Genomic DNA, 17,587 nt, shown 5'->3' on the forward strand with positions numbered 1-17,587 from the left:
AGATATACACATAGACACACACATAGACACACACACAGACACACATAGACACAGACAGGTGTGTGCACACACACACTCACACACACACTCTCATTTTCGGACTTTACCATAAAACAGTTTTGCCAGCTTTGATCATCTGTTTTCTTCCACTCCCTTTCCTAAAACCAAACTCTTGATTGGATGACAAGAATGTCCTGCTTTTAAAGCCAGGTATGGGTGGCACTGGCCTGTAGTCACAGTGGTGGGAGGGTCCAGGAGTTCATCTGCTACACACTCAGTTTGATGCCAGCCTGGGCTACTTAAAACCATAAAAAACAAACCAAATTGAACCAACAAAAATCTAGGTTGTACTGCTCAGAGGTCAGCACGAGCCATGGGTCCAAGTGTCCAAGTGTGCCTTTGAACCCTCCACCCTTCCATCCCCCAGACAAGACTTCTAACTCCTTTACGGTGATGTGACCTTTTCGTTATTGTTTCTTTTTAAAGAGGTTTAGTGTTTGATAGCTCATGGTGCTGCCCTGCTCCAAATGGTCAAAGGTCTAGAATGCTACCTAAGAAGAAGGCACCCTCTAGTGGAGTCAAGGTGCACATTAGCATAATAAAGGTCTTAGGAGTCGCCCAGGAAAGGGAGCTGTTGGACTGGGGATGCCCAGACTTGTGTGGCCTCCTCCCTCTTCTAAGTGACAGGAAATTCCTCAAAGTTTCCAAAACTTTGGCAGCTTAGAGGTGACTCCTGTGTATCTTTGATGGAGTAGGACAGGCTAGCCTCCATTTCTCATACACACCTAGGAGACAGGTGTCCTCATGGCCTTCACTTCCTCTGCTCTTAAGCGACCCCTCCTTCAGAAGAGTTCCCCAGGCCACTTCCCCTTTCTTACTCTCTGCTATGTCATGAAACAGAAGTCCTTCATGTATGTCCTGGCAAGGCAGGCATGATGGTTCAGACCTATAATCTCAGCATGGAGAGGGCCAGGCAAGAGGACTGTGGTGAGCTCAAGTTTATAGAGTAGGGCCCTGTCTCAGACAAGAAAAGTGAAGCAAATACTGCTGAGCCAGTAGAAAGAAATGCTAAGACAGGGGGAGGAATCTCCTTCCTGTCCTCCATATTGCTGAGCAGAGGTTACTCATGGGGACAAATCAAGCAACCTGGAGATAATCTTAAAAAAAAAAAAAATCATAGGAATCTTTGAAAATATACATAGATTGCTTTACAAAGAACACTTGAGGACGAGGTGGCACAGAATCAGACAGCGTCAAGCAGCTGGGCCACAGGTCCCAGACTTCTGAGTGAGCAGCCTCTTTCTGAAGGGTGCTGAGAGAGAGCCTGGCTGTCATGAAGCTCCTCCACATATCTCCCAGGCACAGACCTCCCCACAGGCCTGCAGACCAAGCTCCCGAGGAGCAGCCTGGGGTCTGGCTGCAAGGTCCAGAGAGCAGCGCTGTGAAGGCTGTGTGTGAAGGCTGTGTGGCTGTTTGGTGCTTACTTTGACTGTCCTCGGGTCCCGAGTCTTCTGGTGGTTAGCTGAGGAAACTGCTGCCTGATGATCTGTAAGGCAACACAAGAACCAGTTACTCATCAGGAAAAGTGGGGTGTCAGGGCTGAAGAGGGAAGGAAAACAGGCCTGGTGCAATGACTTGCTAGGGTCTTTGGGCAATCTGGAGAAAATTCCTGGTGTTGGGGTAGAGGGGAGGGCAGACAGATAGCACCTTGGTGGGGCCCAAATCCTGATGGGCTTTCACTGGCCTTCGGCCTGTTACTTCTCCCTCACAGCAGAGGTGAACCGGGCCGGCCTAAGACACGCCATTCACTCTTGTACCGCCCGCTTTCACCCTACAGGCTGGCCCCTTTCCTCCACACACTCCCCTACAGCAATGCAAGTTCATCCACAGTTCACAGACTTGCTTCCATCTCCGAAGATGGTATCTGGGCTTCTGAGCAAGATCTCCTTGCTCAGAGGCCTCCCAGGACCAACCAGTGTTCAGTAACACCAGCAGTCCCTTGCTGTCACCCTTGCTGGTTCTACTCTGTCTTCTTACTTGCTCTCACCTATGAGCATCCAGGCACTTCCTCACTGAGTGCTAATTGAGTCTCTTGCTACTTGAATGTAAGGGGTGTGAGAGCAAAGACCTCGCTTGCTCATGGTTTGGAATGTAAGAAAGCTTGGTCTTGCTTTGGACTGGAAAACACAAGGGTCTGGTCCCTGCCCAGAGGGTTTCCTACATTTCTCTGCAGAGGAGAGGATCACAACGGCTGTGGCTAGGGACAACCATACTCCCGAAAGGAATCTGGAGAGGAGGCCATCTGCCAAGGTAGGAACACACCAACAGGCCTCCTTCCTTGGTGTTTGCTGAAAAGGTGTTTGTGGAGAGGCGATATCATAACAAGTTTGTGGAAGAATTGGAGGGTTAGAGGACCTGTATTACATCTTAGCTCAGCATTTCTGAGGTGGCTGCATTCACATGGCATAGTTTTCCCTATTTCTAAAGTGGGAATAAGGGGCTGGTGAGATGGCTCAACTGTTAAGAATATGCACTGTTCTTACAGAAGGACCTGCGTTTGATTCCCATGTCTGACAGTTCACAACTACCTGCAACTCGAACTCCAAGGACTCCGACATCCCCTTCTGGCCTCTTCAGGCACCTGCACAAGTGTGCACATACCTGCACACAGACACCCATGCATACACATAATTTAAAATAACACATTTAAACTGGAAATGATAAAAACATCTATGTTAAAGAATTCTTGTGACATTGGGAGGGAGGGGCAATAGACGTTGAGTCCATCGCTTAGTAAGCACTCAATATGTTGTTTCGGAACCTCCCGCTGGCTCATTTCATCCCTCAGAAGCTTTCCTTGTTAAGCTTACTACCCAAGCACTCTTCCTTCTTGGTAAGTACTGAGCAGGTGTTCCTAGTCAGAGGTGAGGCTGCACACACAGTTCTTCCTGAAGAGATGCTGTGCCTGTATCCACACTGGTGAGGTGTGTCACATTGGCATTCTTTTCCTCCACGCCAGTGCTTTTGCTGACTTAACTCACCTGTGCAATGAAACAGTCACGGTGAGCCTGCTAGTCTTCATGTGCCTTGGTTTCCTTCCGTGATGTCTGAGGGCTCAGGGGGTCATGTAGTCTGCCCTTAATTGGAGGGACAACTGATGTGTCATCAACTAAACTAGCATCAGTTCAGTGGGACAGAAGGAAGTGAACTGATGATGAGATCTTAGAGTGGGTAGCATGTGCCACTTTGGCACATTAGGGAGCTGAGTAGCTTCAATGTGGAGCACAGACAGGCCACCGTGCCTCGTCTCAGGGTGGGAGAGGGAAGAGAGAGCTCCCAGGGTGCTCAGAGAATCTACCACAAGAGTATCTTAAAAGCACCTTGGGAAGGAAATGAGACTTCATAAATGTTACTTCATGGGCTGTGGGGGAGGGGAGCTCACTTGGTAAAGTGCCTGCTATGTAGATGAGGTCCTGAGTTCTGATCCAACAGCCATGGAAAATGCTGTACACTCAAGTGCCTGTAACCCCAGTGTTAGGGACATGGAGATAGATGGATTTGGGGGGCATGCTATCCCAGTGAAAGACCCTCTCAAAAGCTAAGGTAAGAAGTGGTGAAGACACTTGGCATGGATCTCTGTCTTCCGCACACACGCACGCGCTCACACACTCCCTCTCACACACAAGGATGATTAGTCCTTCTCTGAAATATATAAGGTGTCCCTTTGTTGTCACCCATCTGCGTCCCCTGGGATCGTTGTGCTCTGTGTAAAATGCAGTATCAGAGCTTGTGTCGGTGACACTGTTCTTGAAACTCCTTGCCCTGTTGTGCAGTCTGAGCCAATACTAAGGTTTAATGGCTTTACTGATTCACACTTGTGTCCGCCTGTGACCCGCCCTCCAAAGGCTCATCACATGGCCAGCCACAGAGCAAGGGTCCAAAGCAGATATTAACAATGGTTAAGAGCTGCATGGTAGTGATAGCCGGGTACTGACAGAGGGGTGACAAGAGGAAAAAAATATTGAGTCAAGAGTTCATGCTGGTTGAAAGAGGGTCATAATTTGGGTTCTGAGTTTTCCAACCACAAAAGCAAACATAACAACAGTGACACTTGGTCCTGGCACCCACTGGGGCACACTATTTCCTCAGGAAAAGCAGGGCCTTTCTTGTGTTTAGCCCTGGGAAGTTTCTCCTGTAAAATGGGCACATCGGTGAGGTGCTCTGCTGAGCCTTCTACGTCAGATACTCTGAAAATGTGTCAAAAGCTGAAGTAAAATGCCTGCAAGAATGCTCAGTTAGTGGATAAACACACTTGCCACCATTTTGACCTGTTGACCTGAGTTCAACTCCCAGGGCCCACGTGGTGGGAGGAGAGAACCAACTTTTGTAAGTTTTCCTCTGACCCAAACATGGGTGCTATGAGTTGTATATGTGCATGCTCAGGTGCAGACACACTAAACAAATGTGACACATTTTTTAGGTCTATAGTACAACTAGAATCTTCAGATTGCCAGGGATTCTATTAGTACAACAGTTTCTCCAAAGCAATTCTGCAATATATGTCAGGAGCCACAAAATACTTTAAAATTTCTGATCTATTAATTCTAAATAAAGTATCCTAAAATAAGAACACAGAACATGTGGGGCTTATAATAAGAGGAAATTTAGAAACACCATGGTGGTCCCATGGCAAGGAACTGGTTAACTACATACTCTGTATACATGCAGTAGGACTCATGTAACCATAAATAATGGTCACAAAATCTCTTAATATGTCCTGACATCAAAACTGCTTCTGATGAAATGCCAGGTGTGGCTATCATTTTTGCTTGTAAAGATACAAGAACGAGCAGATTGTCTGGAGAACTAAGCTGAGATTTCTCTAGGGTGGCTGGGTTGTGGGTAGGACAAAAGCATGTTCTGTGATCTCTGCTATCCTAAACTGTTTATGCAGAAATTTTTTTCTTATTAGCAGTAGTCCTGATTGACAAGAAGTTGAGGATAATATTATAAGACACATTTGAGACAGATCAGGATGTTACAATGCAGTTTTTCTCTCTCTAAAATGTAAACTGTTTTCTGCTCCCAGTAAATCATCTCCAATACTAAAAGAAATTGGTACTGTTTTGTTTGGTTGCTAAGCCTTATCATCACTTGATTTAGGACAATGGCTGGGTTCCAAAGCCCTGTTCTGTTTGCGCCAGTGGTGTCCCACACGACATGTACAGAACAAACACTCAAACTCTTGGCTGGGGAAACAGCCACAGGCTTGTCTATGGACAGGCCACAGGCCACTGGGACACAGGGACAGGCTTCCCAGAGTCATTTGTTCTACCACCATGAGTCAATATGAGCTGAATTCCAAGCTCTTGTCATTCTTTGTCTGGTCATGACACAGGCCTGGAAACTCACTGACCAGTCTGTTCCCTCCATTGCCCGTGGTTCCACTTACTCGCTTAGAATAATTTGTGTATTGGGATGGTGCCTTCACCATCTTTGTGACCTGTGACACCTGCTGATTTTCTGCTTCTGCTTATTTTCCTAAGAGCGCAGGAATCCTTACTGTGCCCGCAACCCCCGTCTCAGTGATTATGGCCCCTGTCATTTTCCTGTGTGAGCCAGTTGCTTCTCTGTGCTCCTTCCATCTCTGCTCTAGCCATCTCATCTCTCACCTGAACCACACTCTCCCAGCAGGATGCCCTGCCTCCTGAGCAGGAGCCATCTAAAGAGCAAAGGTGATCATTTCCTGTTGTCATTGGAAATGCTGAGTCCCTTCTTTCTGCCCCTCTGGATAAGGATCTGGACTCCCAATCCACCACTCGGCCTCTCTCAGATGCTCTGTAAGCTACAGATTCACACTTACCCTGCCACTATGCATGTTCTCCTTGATTAGACTGTCAAGCTCATGTCTGTGATGTTTTCCCAAGGTTCCCCTCACCTTTTCTGAGTTTCTCTTTCTTTATAAACCTGATATCATTGTTTGAATCTGAAATGCTCCCTATAGCTTCATGTTTTAAGTCCTTGCTGCCCAGCTTGTGGTACAATTTTAATGGCGCCTTTAGGAAGCAAGACCTAGCTGGCAGAAGTCGGCCGCTAGGTGTGGGCCTTTGGAAGCTACCCTCCCTGGTACCATTCTAGCTCAGTCTACTTCGTGGTTTGCCATGATGAGAACAGCTGCCAGCTCAAGCCCCACCTTCTTGCACAGGGCACTCCTGGTACCATGCCTTCCCCACTAGGGTAGACCGAAATCTCCCTAAAACTGAGTCAACAACACTTTCCGCCTCAGCGTCCATTCCTTCCAACTCTTCCATGCCCCTCTCCCAAGTCTCAAATTGATAGCCTCTTTTTCTTACCACATACAGACAGACAGGCAGACAAGAGATAGAAACTTACGCACAACTGTATAAAGATAACCCTGGATCCATTTTTGGTCTTGTGTGTGTATGGTCTGAGGGCTGACCACTTCGTGTTGTTTCAGTCACAATGAAAAAGTGACTGTGCAGCCTCTCATGAAGCGGTGGTGTGCAGCTGCTCCCCTACTGAACTGAGTGATATGTTGTGACCGGGCAACAGGGCGTCACACCCACTCTGGTCAGGCACTTTGCATACACCATCCTTGCTAACCAGCACAGTACCAGCGCTGGGCTCCACTGCCCTTCCCCCACACAGATGAGCAGCCTGAGCCGCACAGAGCTGAGCCACCCTCACCAAACCATCAGCTCACAAGATGCAGCCCGATGCTTGCACGGTTGACTCAATGCTCCACCACAATGCCACTCCTTCTTCATGGATGAAAATACTCCCTGGCCCTCATCCTTCCATTAACACCAATGTTGGCCTCTTCCTATTGCCTCCACTTATTCACACAGAGTTGTGTTTGACGAATGAATAACTTCTTGTTCCCATCCACTTTAAAAAAAGATCTCTCCTCTGATCAGCTCTCTCTGCTTCTCCTGTGGAAGCTCTTGTGGCCTCTTCTGGGAACATGATCCATATTTCCCTGCCCTAAGAGGTTACAGAAAGTAAGAAACAGCCAAGGGGACGGTGATGCCAGTGGACAGCCCAATAACTCAGAATCCATTCACACCCAAAGAGTGGAAATCTGACTAGTAAATCCATCTGTTTAATAAAAAGACAGAAGTTGTTAACAGAATCAGCAGAAGCCATTCTGGTGGAAAGGTAGCTCAGTGGTAGATACCTGCCTCAAATACACATGGCCCTGGGTTCAATTCCCGACACCACAATCATGCGTGCACACACACACACATACATGCACATGCACTCATGGATGTATGCTCACAAACATACACACATGCATGCACACTCACACACATAAACATATACACATTCACACATCTACACACATACTTACACATACACACATACATAGATATACATACACACACACCACATAAATACACACACCCACACATATACACGCACATATCACAGAAATACACACATACTCACACGTATATACACACATACCATATAAACACATACATGCACGCACGCACGCACGCACACAGAGTCATTCCTTTTGGATACTTGAAGTTCCCAAATGGTTATGTGGAAGGAATGAGACAGATCCTTGCCTGTCCTATGGACCATCTGACACTCCCCTGGGACTACTTGACTCGGCAGAAGCTCTTTCACCACGTTTTTTCTAAATGTCCCCATGTGAACCCCAGTTCTGTCTACTTTAGATTTCTTGAAGTGTTATTTTCCGAGGGCTTCTCAGGCTGCCACCTCTGTACCCTCTGCTCGTGGCCTTCTCTTCCTTTGCACTCCGGTGTCCTCACTCAGTGCACACACCACTCCTTTGAGTCTTTCCTGTCCAAGCCACAGGTGTATCTGTCTTCTAGAGTATGGGAACGCTCCATCTTCCCTCCATCTCAAGCACATCCTGAGATCTGCCCATCTCTGCCTGCCTAGGGCCACACACAGTGCTCCCTGGTTGCCCTGCTTCCAGCCAGGCTCCATCAGGACCACTTTTTTATGGTGCCCTGGACCAAGCCCAGTCCTACCAGGCTCAACCAGATGGGTCCTGCTTTCACTCCAGCACACCTCTCCTGACCCTGTGATCTGGCATTGAAAGCTGATTCCAGGTTGCACAGAATCACCACTCTGACTTTGGATTTTCCAGAGTAAAAACCCTTCATGGTCTGGCACCTTCATCCATGCCCTTTGTCTGCTTGATATTCACGTACCCTTCGAATCTCAGCTTTGACCTTTCTTTTGCTCCCTGAGCCACTTGATTGGTAACTACAATTATATGATTGCTTTTAAATTGGCCAATAAATACATATGTACCTATGGCATGCAATATAGTTGTGCCAGTTTGAATAAGAATGACTCTCATAGGCTTATACATTAGAAAGCTTACTCACCAGGAAGTACTATTTGAAAGGATTAGAAGGATAAGGAGGTGTCGCCTTGTTGGAGGAAGTGTGTCCTCCAAAGGCATAGGCTTTGAGGTTTAAAAAGCTCAGGCTAGCCTCCTCTCTCTCCTCTCTCTCTCTCTCTCTCTCTCTCTCTCTCTCTCGTTCTCTGTCTCTCTCCAGTGGAGATCAGGATGTAGGTCTCAACTACTTCTCCAGCACCATGCCTGCCATGCCTGCTCCCGTGTTCCTGCCATGATGATAATGGACTAAACCTCTCAAGTCCTAAGCCAGCCCTGGTTAAATGCTGTCTTTTTAAAGAGCTGCTTTGGTCACAGTGTCTCTTCGTAGCACTAGAACCTGAGTGTGACAGTGGTGCTCTGAAATAGGTGTGTCATGAGATGAGCAGACTAGGCTGGTCAGGGTGTGCATTGCCTCACACTTTGTCTCTTCTTGTATGTGAAGTGAGGACACTTAAAACATACTCTGATGGCAATTTTCAGAAATAGAATGCATTTTTACCTTTGTCACCATGCTGTTCAAAAGCCATCTTGAATCGCCTCTTCCTAAGAAAAACTTTGTATCTGTTGATTAGTGTCTTTCCCATATCCTGACCTTATTTATTTATTCAGTGCTGGGAACAAAATAGGGGCTAATACCCACTGGGCAAGTACTCTGTTTTTCACCTACATCACCAGCATTCCATAGGATATTTGTAAGCAAACAGCCAACTCAGCTCTATCAGTGCCTACCTTAGGCCTCTAAGACTCTATGGGAACTGAATCTTCAGCCTCATTTCCTGCAACTCTTTGTGTTCAGCAGTGTGTGGCCTCAACTATAATAGTTTGGATAATGGAACATGGCTTAGATTCTCTCAACAGCTTCCATTGAGTCCTTGCTACAGTTTGGACATCATGTGAGGCCCTGAGGGAAATGATGCTAAACAAAATTTCAGAAACTTACATGTCAATATGAAAAATGGAGAAAATAACCCATGTGTCTTAAACCAGAGACTTGCCAGAGGAGACCAAAAGCGTAGGGTGAGGGAATGGGCAATGTGGAGGTGGGGAGTGTTATTTTGTTTACTATTTGAGGACTGGGACTATAGGAATCTGAGTGGTAACAGAAAGTGAGGGAATGGACTCCCAGGGTCTTTCTTCCAGGATCTGGGGCTCCAAAGGCCCTTCTCAGGGAGATTGAGGGCAGATATGGTTGAAGCAGAGTCAAGAGAGATACGGGAGATGTGGGAGATGAAGACACGAGCTAGGAGAGACCATAAAGAGGGTTGTGGCTCTTGTAAGCACTCTGCCCTCACAGGGTGAGGTGGGAAGACCCAGAGGATCAGAAAGAAAGGAGTGGAGATGAGCTCCCAGCGAATCCTGCTTGGAAAGCTCAGCCTGGTGCTGAGTGGAGAACTGTTTGTAGGGCAGGGCAGCAGCCTGGAGATCAGTCAGCAGGGCTGTGAGCCTCCAAAGCAGGCGATGGTGTGGACTCAGAAACTGGAGGTGAATGATTCTTTCATCAGTCACTAAAGATGTTCTAGTCTATTAAGAGGAGGAGAGCTAAGATAACTTGATGTTGTGTTTGTTGATATTTTTGCCTCATAATAGTTTCTCAAGTATAAAGCTGCTTAATCAAGAATGAGAAATAAGTGTTCACAAGATACAATCACAATCCTCTCTCTCTCTCTCTCTCTCTCTCTCTCTCTCATGTGTATGTGTACACATATGTATGGAAACAAAAGAAAAACATCTCGTGCCCTGCTCTACCTCTCCCGGCCTTGTTTCTATGAGCAAGGGTCTCACTCTTAATCTTGAGCTAGGCTTGTAGCCATTGGTCCATCCTCCTGTCACTATGTCAACCTCGACCCCTGCACTGGGGTTATAGGCCTGTGCACAGCTGTGCCAGGCATTTTAGAAGAGTGCTAGGGATTTGAACTCAGGTTGTCCTGCTTACACAGAAAGTGCTCTTTCTCACTGAGCTTTCCCCAATCCCTCAAGATGTTATCTTTGTAGTGTAGCAGGGCATTTACCCGTTTAAAAAAGGTGACAAAATGAAAGACTGGAAAAAGTATTTTGTTCGTTCTTCCACACAAGCATCAGTTTCATCTGTAAAAGGATGCTGTTTATCTCCCGGACTGGAGCTTAGCTGGGCAAAGGGCAGACTGGGCAACAGGTACCACAGTGGGTGCCTGGACTTATCACTTATCTCCTCGCCAAAAGCCAGGCAAGGGTGCAGGACAAGAGATAGCCTGCTGAGGCAAGCCTGCACAGGTCCAGGCCTGGAAGGAAGGAGAGGAGGTGCTGTCACTTAGGGCTTCTCTAGCACTTTCCATTGCTGATTGAGTCAGCCCTCTGCTTCCATCCTTCTCTGGTTTTCAGAGAATCCTCATTCAATCCAGTGGTCCAGCTTATGTGTGACACATGTCACTTTCCCAACCACATATTTGTGTGATGAGACTGTTTGATTGTGAAAGTTCTTTTACTTAAAAAATGTGTTGTAGCTCAATATTATTCTCCTCCTCAAGTGCAAACAAACAGAACAACAACAACAAGGAAAACAGAGGGGACATTTGTTCAGAGCTCACTGTGGGGGATGGGAGGAGGTAGGCTGCAATGCGTCTTGCCCCAGCGAGTTCAAGACTTTTCGCACTCGGAGGAAAGAAAAGGCCTTACAGATGGCACCTCCTCCCTGCAGCCTCAACAAAATCCAGTGGGAAGGAGGTTTGGATGTTTCTTTCTTTTTTCTTTTCTTTATTTCTCTCTCTCTTTTTCTTTCTTTAAGTGTTTCTTATGAGCTGCAAATTACAAATGAGTCGCCTCTCTTTCACCAAATAATCAACTGGTCCCTGAATCTGAAAGCCCAGCACAATTTTGTTGGGAGTATCCAACAACACAGGGTCGGTTCAGCCCCACGAGGGCTGTTCAGCTTTTAATTTCTGGAACAAGACTCAGCAAACAGTAAAAACACTTTTGTGAAGCTGTGAAGGTTGAGCTTCGCTGTTTGATAAATGAGCAGACGGGCAGGCAGCCCCTCTTTCTTTATTTGTATAGATTCAATGAAGCCTGCCTAAAGAACACCACATGCTGTTCTAGCTACTGATCTAACATTCCGCAACATCCCAGCCTTCCAAATTCCCTTTAATTACTCGAGAATCCCACCCTTCTCTCTTTCAGCTAGGCTAGACAGAGCTGGGGGTTGGGGGGCTGGGGCTGGGAAGCAAGGCTGGTCAAGAGAACTATGCGCTCTCAGGCTGCCGGAATGCTCCTAGGTGGCCATGCGCAAGATCCAGCCTTGCTTTAAGGAGATCCAGCATGCAAGACACCCACGCATACTTTTGTGGGTGAAGTTTTTACCAGATACAAGTTGTAGGTATGCGCTCCTGAAATGACATGGCCACATGGTGGCCTTGCAGTAAGATGGGGAGAGAGAAGAGTAAATAGAGACACAGACAACCGTGAGCATCCCCAACACCACACACTGAGACCTGTTCCTCTCGGTATTAAGTGTTACCCTAAAACGTTTCACAGGGATCAGGCTACTGATGTAGCTGCTTTTATTTCAGCCTCTTGCCAGTGGAAGAAGCATGAATCTGATTTCACCGACCTTGCTTGACCTTTACTTTCACCAACCCTTTGTACCAGGGAGCCAGCAAAATGTCCGTCCATCAGTTGTGTGTGAATCCTCAGATCTGTCATCTTGGGCAGTGCCTTAAGAGATGCCCCCAGATCCATGTGGCAAAGCACCCCCACCCTTCTTCTTTACAGTCAGCCTTCACTCTGGGCCTTCATCACCTTGGTCTCCAAACTTAAGCCCCACCCCCAGGCTTTTGATTGTTTCTGAAGATTCAACCCACCCTCAGGTGGCAAAAATTTGCCACCAAAAATAATGCTCTGAAAGAAATTCCAGACTGACAGGACAGATACGAGTTCTCCCACACACGGGAGGAGACGGCTCCTGGGTGTGTGATGAGTCAAGTATGCTGGAAGATGTTCTGAAGAGCTGTGAGCCCCAGTTCAGAGGTCACTTGGGTTGTGAGAAAAGAAATTGGAACTTAATACCATAACATGCTGTGTTTTATAAGCATGCGTTGAGGAAATTTTGTGGCTTATTGAAAATATACTCCAGAAATCAGTTTAAAAAAAAGAAGAAAAAGTGTTGATTCAGGATAGAAGTTGGTTAAAGATCTGATTCTCAACTATTTAAATCTAGAAGAAAAGTGGGGTAATTATTATTATTATTTTTTTTACAATAAACCCAGCCCCTTTTCAAAGGAGGAAAAGTTGAAACCTAGTTGTTGATGTGAATAAAGACTTTGAAACATCCAACTTCTTGAAGTATTAGCTAGAGTAATTTTGTCATGGGGGCTAACCCAATCCACACAAACACACACACACACGTTAAGTATTATATACCCCTCTTTCCTGAATGTCATTTATTCACACATGAGCTTTGAGAGAAAACTTCTGGAGAAAATTTTTTAAGAGAAGTTTTCACAAGAAATTCATATAAGACTGCAGTGGAAAAGAAGTAGAATTTCAAATGACATGTGTGAGTGGCTGAAGGGTTCTGTGAGAGATCCCGGCTGTGGGAAGAGAACAGTGACCGAACCACGAGGCAAGAAGTCCAAACATCCATGTGTGAACCCAGGATTGTCCTTGGGTTGACTGGATGAAGATGAGCCACGTGTGCGTGAGACTATTACAGCTCAGGCAGACTGATTTAGTGAGAGTGGGGTGAGTTACATAAGATGCAGGTTAAGTCAAAATATGGAATAATTGCACAGACAATAATAAGAAAAGTGTGGGATGTGATGGCAGTGAGCATAATGTGGGACATTTTTAGAACAATAGTTTTCAAAATTGTTCAGCAGGAAGAGCAGCTAGAAGGGTTGGAACATTCATGTATTAGGGATGATATGTTAAAAAAAACATGAAGTATTAGAGCCATGAAGTGTTCTGTGATAAAATGAAATCATAATTGTAACTAAAGGCATTGAGCCTTTCTATTCACTGGCTTCTGGGCTAAGTGGTATTTACAAGGTCTTTCCCTCCAGAGTCCTCCATAGCTGCTTTTGTGACTCCATTTTACAGACAAGGAAGCTGTTTAGCAGCCCAGAGCTGTTAAACTGTCTGGGCTCATGGTCGAGTTGAGATTCAGACCCCATTTGACCTGGGAATTTTTGTATGATAATACACTAAGAAAACCAAATTAACAAAATATATATGTTAATGTGAAATCACATGGACAGTTGATATCATATTCTAAAGGCTTGGGGAAATACATGCTAGCAGTTAAAGTAGAAAGATATGCTATCAATGTAGTTAACTTTTCCCTTTGAGTGATGGAAAGATCATTACAGAAGACCCCATGATAATGCCCTCAGAACACTCTTATCCCCTGTACCTTCATGGCATGTGACTAACTCCTCCTCCCAAGGTCAGAGCAGGAAGGAAGTGGGCAGAATGGAGGGATTCTCAAGAAAGGTCATATTTATATCTGTGTTCTGGTACGTGTAGCTCCTAACCACAGATCCCCAAACACATTTGGCTGATCCCACCATGGAGCAAGGCTGGTCAGCAAGAATGAAAGAGCTAGACATTCAAGGAGGAGCCGCCCCCACAGTCCAATCTACCAGTGACTTCTAGTCCTCACTGGAAAAGGTGAGGTAGAAACTAAACTCATACAAATATAGCACTCTGCAGCCCAATGTCCCTTTTCCTGGTTTCTTTGCCTCTGACTGGAGTCTCTCCACCATCCATCTCAGCTAGTTTACACAGGGCAACCCTGCCACCTCACCAATGTGAGAAAATTCTTCCCTCCCTCTGAGTTTTACTTCCCCATCTGGAAAATTGATGAACTCATACCAACAGATCTCTAATCTCCCTCAAAAAATTAAGCTCAGTGTGTGAAGTAAATTGTTAGTCATGGGTGATGTCCTCTCCTTGTGTGCTTATAGCTAAGTGGAGTTGAGGAACTGGAGTCCAGAAAGCCTTCCTAGCAGTGGAGATTGTGGTGCTAAATGGCCTCTTTGTGAGCTCAGGTTGAAACAACTCAACCCCAATTGCTGGCAGCATCATACACTATCCAGTTCTAGTTCTTTGCCTTTATGGTCACATGGCCAACCGTAGCCACCATTTCCTGCCACCATTCAGCACCAGCGGAGAGCATCACCCCACTGTCAACACTTCCTAATGCCTTTCCATATCTCTACTTTTTCCTGAGAAACCCACAATTTGTGGACTACAACTGTGTCAGCCTCATAGTCTTGAGTAGTCATATGAACTAAATTTTTACTGGCTTATCATCTGAGAGTTGCCAGAGGGCTCAGATTCCTGTCTTCTGACTTTAAGGTGCTGCAAAAGGGACACACATTTGGGAGAAGCCAGGAACTGTGATGTGTTGCCAGAGACAACATGGAGTGATGATCTCCTGTGTTGCTGAATGGTGGCCTATACAGTGAATCTGAGGCCAAACTGGGGAGAAGGCTTAGTGGTGAGAGTACCTGCTTTGCAGGCATAAGAACCTGGGTTGAGAACCTCAGCACCCATGTAAAAGCTGGGGTGTGGGGCCAGAAGGATAGCTAGGTCATTGAGAGGGTTTGCTGCTCTTGCCAGGCATCTGGAGTTTGGTTCCCAGCTCTGTAACTCCAGGTCCAGGGGATTCAGCGCCTTCTTCTGGACTCTACCGGTAAGATATGAAATAGCCGGGCATGATGCCATACACCTATAACCCTAGCATTCAGAAGGACAGTTGCAAGTTTGAGTCTAACCTGGGATACAAAGGAAGGCTTTGTCTCTAAGTAAATAAACATATAGGTAAATAAATAAATCAAACTGTAAACAATGGGAAATGATGAAATATAAAAATATAAAAAGAATACAGACAACAAATAGAAAACCAACATTTATGGTAATATTGTTCTGACTGCAATGATCACTGTGAGTATCAGTGGGGCAGCTGCACCAATTAGAAAGAAATTGCAATACACACTTGTAATCCAAGTCCAGAATTCAAGGCCAACATGAGCTGCATGAGAACCTGGGCTGTACAGAAAGATCCTGCTAGACAATGTCTGAGAAGGAGCAAAGAAGAGCTTTCAAGGAGAGATTGCTGAAGCAAACAAACAAAATCCAAATATATGTTGTCTACACACACACATACTCACACACCAGTTTTATTTATTTGTTTGTTTGTTTAGTTAGTTTTTTGAGAGAGGGTTTCTCTGCATAGCCTTGGCTGTCCTGAACCCCCTTGGTAGATCAGGCTTGCCTTGAACTCAGAGCTCTGCCTGCTGCTGCCTCCCTGAGTGCTGGGATTACAGGTGTGCACCACCACACCCAGCAACACATGCCAGTTTATATAAAGATGCTTAAAGATGAAATCTAAATGAGCGGAGAAACAAGTGCCAAGAGAACACTAATCAAAAGAAGGATGAGGAATTGCATTAACTTCAGACAGGACAGACTTAAGCCAAGGAAAGCTGTCAAGTATGCAAGGATTGGTGACAGTTGACCAAGGAGTCAATTCTTTAAGAAGGCAGTTGTGATGATTGTTAATAACAACAGAATATCACACTGTACCAGAAGGCTTAGCTATTTTAATAAGGCAAGAAAAAGAAATGAAAGATCAAGACTAATGAATAGAATGGTCTTTGTTCACAGATAACATGATTGTCTGCAAAGAAAAAAAAAACATATTTGAAAAACAACAACAAAAAACACCAAAAATGTGAAATTAAAAAAAATATATATATATATATAGCAGTGTTGCAAGATATAGGGTTAAAGTTAATTGCTTTTCTATACAGCAGTGATGACCATACCACCGTCTGTGTTAACACTCTTTAAAATGATACACTATGTAGGAAATCCAGTTAAATGTGTATAAGATCTATATGAAGAAAACTCAAGTGGAAGAGAGCCAAGAAAAGCCAAATAAATGGAGTGGTATACCATCTACATGAATAGGGAGAGAGAACCTGGTTAAGATATCAGTTCTTCCCAACCTTAATGTATAAATTAATTATAATCCAAATTAAAATCCCAGCAGGTACTTTGTATTTATTAACAAACTAATTCTAAAGTTTACACAGAGAGATAAGAGATGCACAGTAAGCAGTACATATTAAAGAACAAAACAACAAAATGAAAGGACTCCCTCGCCTCAAGGCTTACTATAAAGGTACAGTAGTTATGGCATCCCAATGTTGCCAAAAGGATAGACAGATTAATAAAAGAGAGCACAGAAGTAGACCTATTGTGAGGGTTAATCTTCATTGTCAACTTGCCTGGTTCAAAATCACCTGGGGATGTCTATGAGGACATTTCCAGGAGGTTTAACTGAGGAGGGAAGACCCGCCCTGAATGTGGGTGATGCCATCCCATAGACTGGGGCCCTGGATTGAATAAAAAGGACCAAACGAATAGAGAGCCACCATCCATGTCTCTGTTTCCTGACCATAGCCAGGTGCCCCATGTCCCTGCTGCTACAACTTCTCTGTTGTGATAAGCTCTATCCTCAAGCCTTGAGCCAAAATTAAGTCACTTGTGCAAAGATTTTGTTACATGCCCATGCATGAGGGCAAGCACACAGACATACCCAAACACATACGAATGTGTATATGTATGTAACAAGTGAAAACAAGCCAGGTATGGTGGTGGTGCCAGAAGCCTTTAATCCCAGCAGTCAGGAGGCAGAGGCAGGCAGATCGCTGCAAGTTTGAAGCCAGTCTGGTCTACAAAGAGAATCCAGGACAGGCTAGACAGAGAAACCCTGTCTCAAAAAAGAAAAAACAAAACAAAACAAAAACAGAAAGAAAGAAAAAGAAAAGGTAAGGAAGTGAGATCACAGAAAATGACTTAAGTCACCATCAACCAAGGTCAATATAACACTCCCAGAAGCCAGTGCTTATAGAGTGTGGCTAACGCGATGGCCAGACATTGCAGGTCTTACTTGTAGCAAAGAAACTGCTGCCTTCTCCTTTACCAGCAGTGGTTTCTAGTGGTTCCAGCTGCCCCAGGAACCACTTCAGCACTGACATCTGGCTCACCACTTGCTAGCTGAAGGGGCATGAAGGGCTACTACCAATAGAGTATCTTCCTTAAAAATGAAGAAGAAACCCTGAAACTTTTATGCCCTAGGTTAAAAGTTCACAAACAAATCATAAGTTTGCGTGGCTCTCTCAAGGGTCCATGGTTATATCC

The 17,587-nt window shown here is 45.3% G+C and overlaps 1 protein-coding gene across 2 annotated transcripts in view; it reads right to left on the bottom strand.

Annotated features, from left to right (window-relative positions):
• The window catches only part of Rfx4 (regulatory factor X4), a 153,071-nt gene that overhangs the window by 70,900 nt on the left and 64,584 nt on the right, over nucleotides 1–17,587 (bottom strand). For both annotated transcript variants that reach the window (XM_055627777.1, XM_055627776.1), the window contains exon 5: nucleotides 1,485–1,546. In XM_055627777.1, the coding sequence (XP_055483752.1) occupies nucleotides 1,485–1,546 (62 nt within the window). The remainder of the gene's footprint in view (nucleotides 1–1,484; nucleotides 1,547–17,587) is intronic.

This window comes from Psammomys obesus, unplaced genomic scaffold, assembly GCF_907164565.1.
Source record: "Psammomys obesus unplaced genomic scaffold, mPsaObe1.curated_primary_1811, whole genome shotgun sequence".
NCBI lineage: Eukaryota > Metazoa > Chordata > Mammalia > Rodentia > Muridae > Psammomys > Psammomys obesus.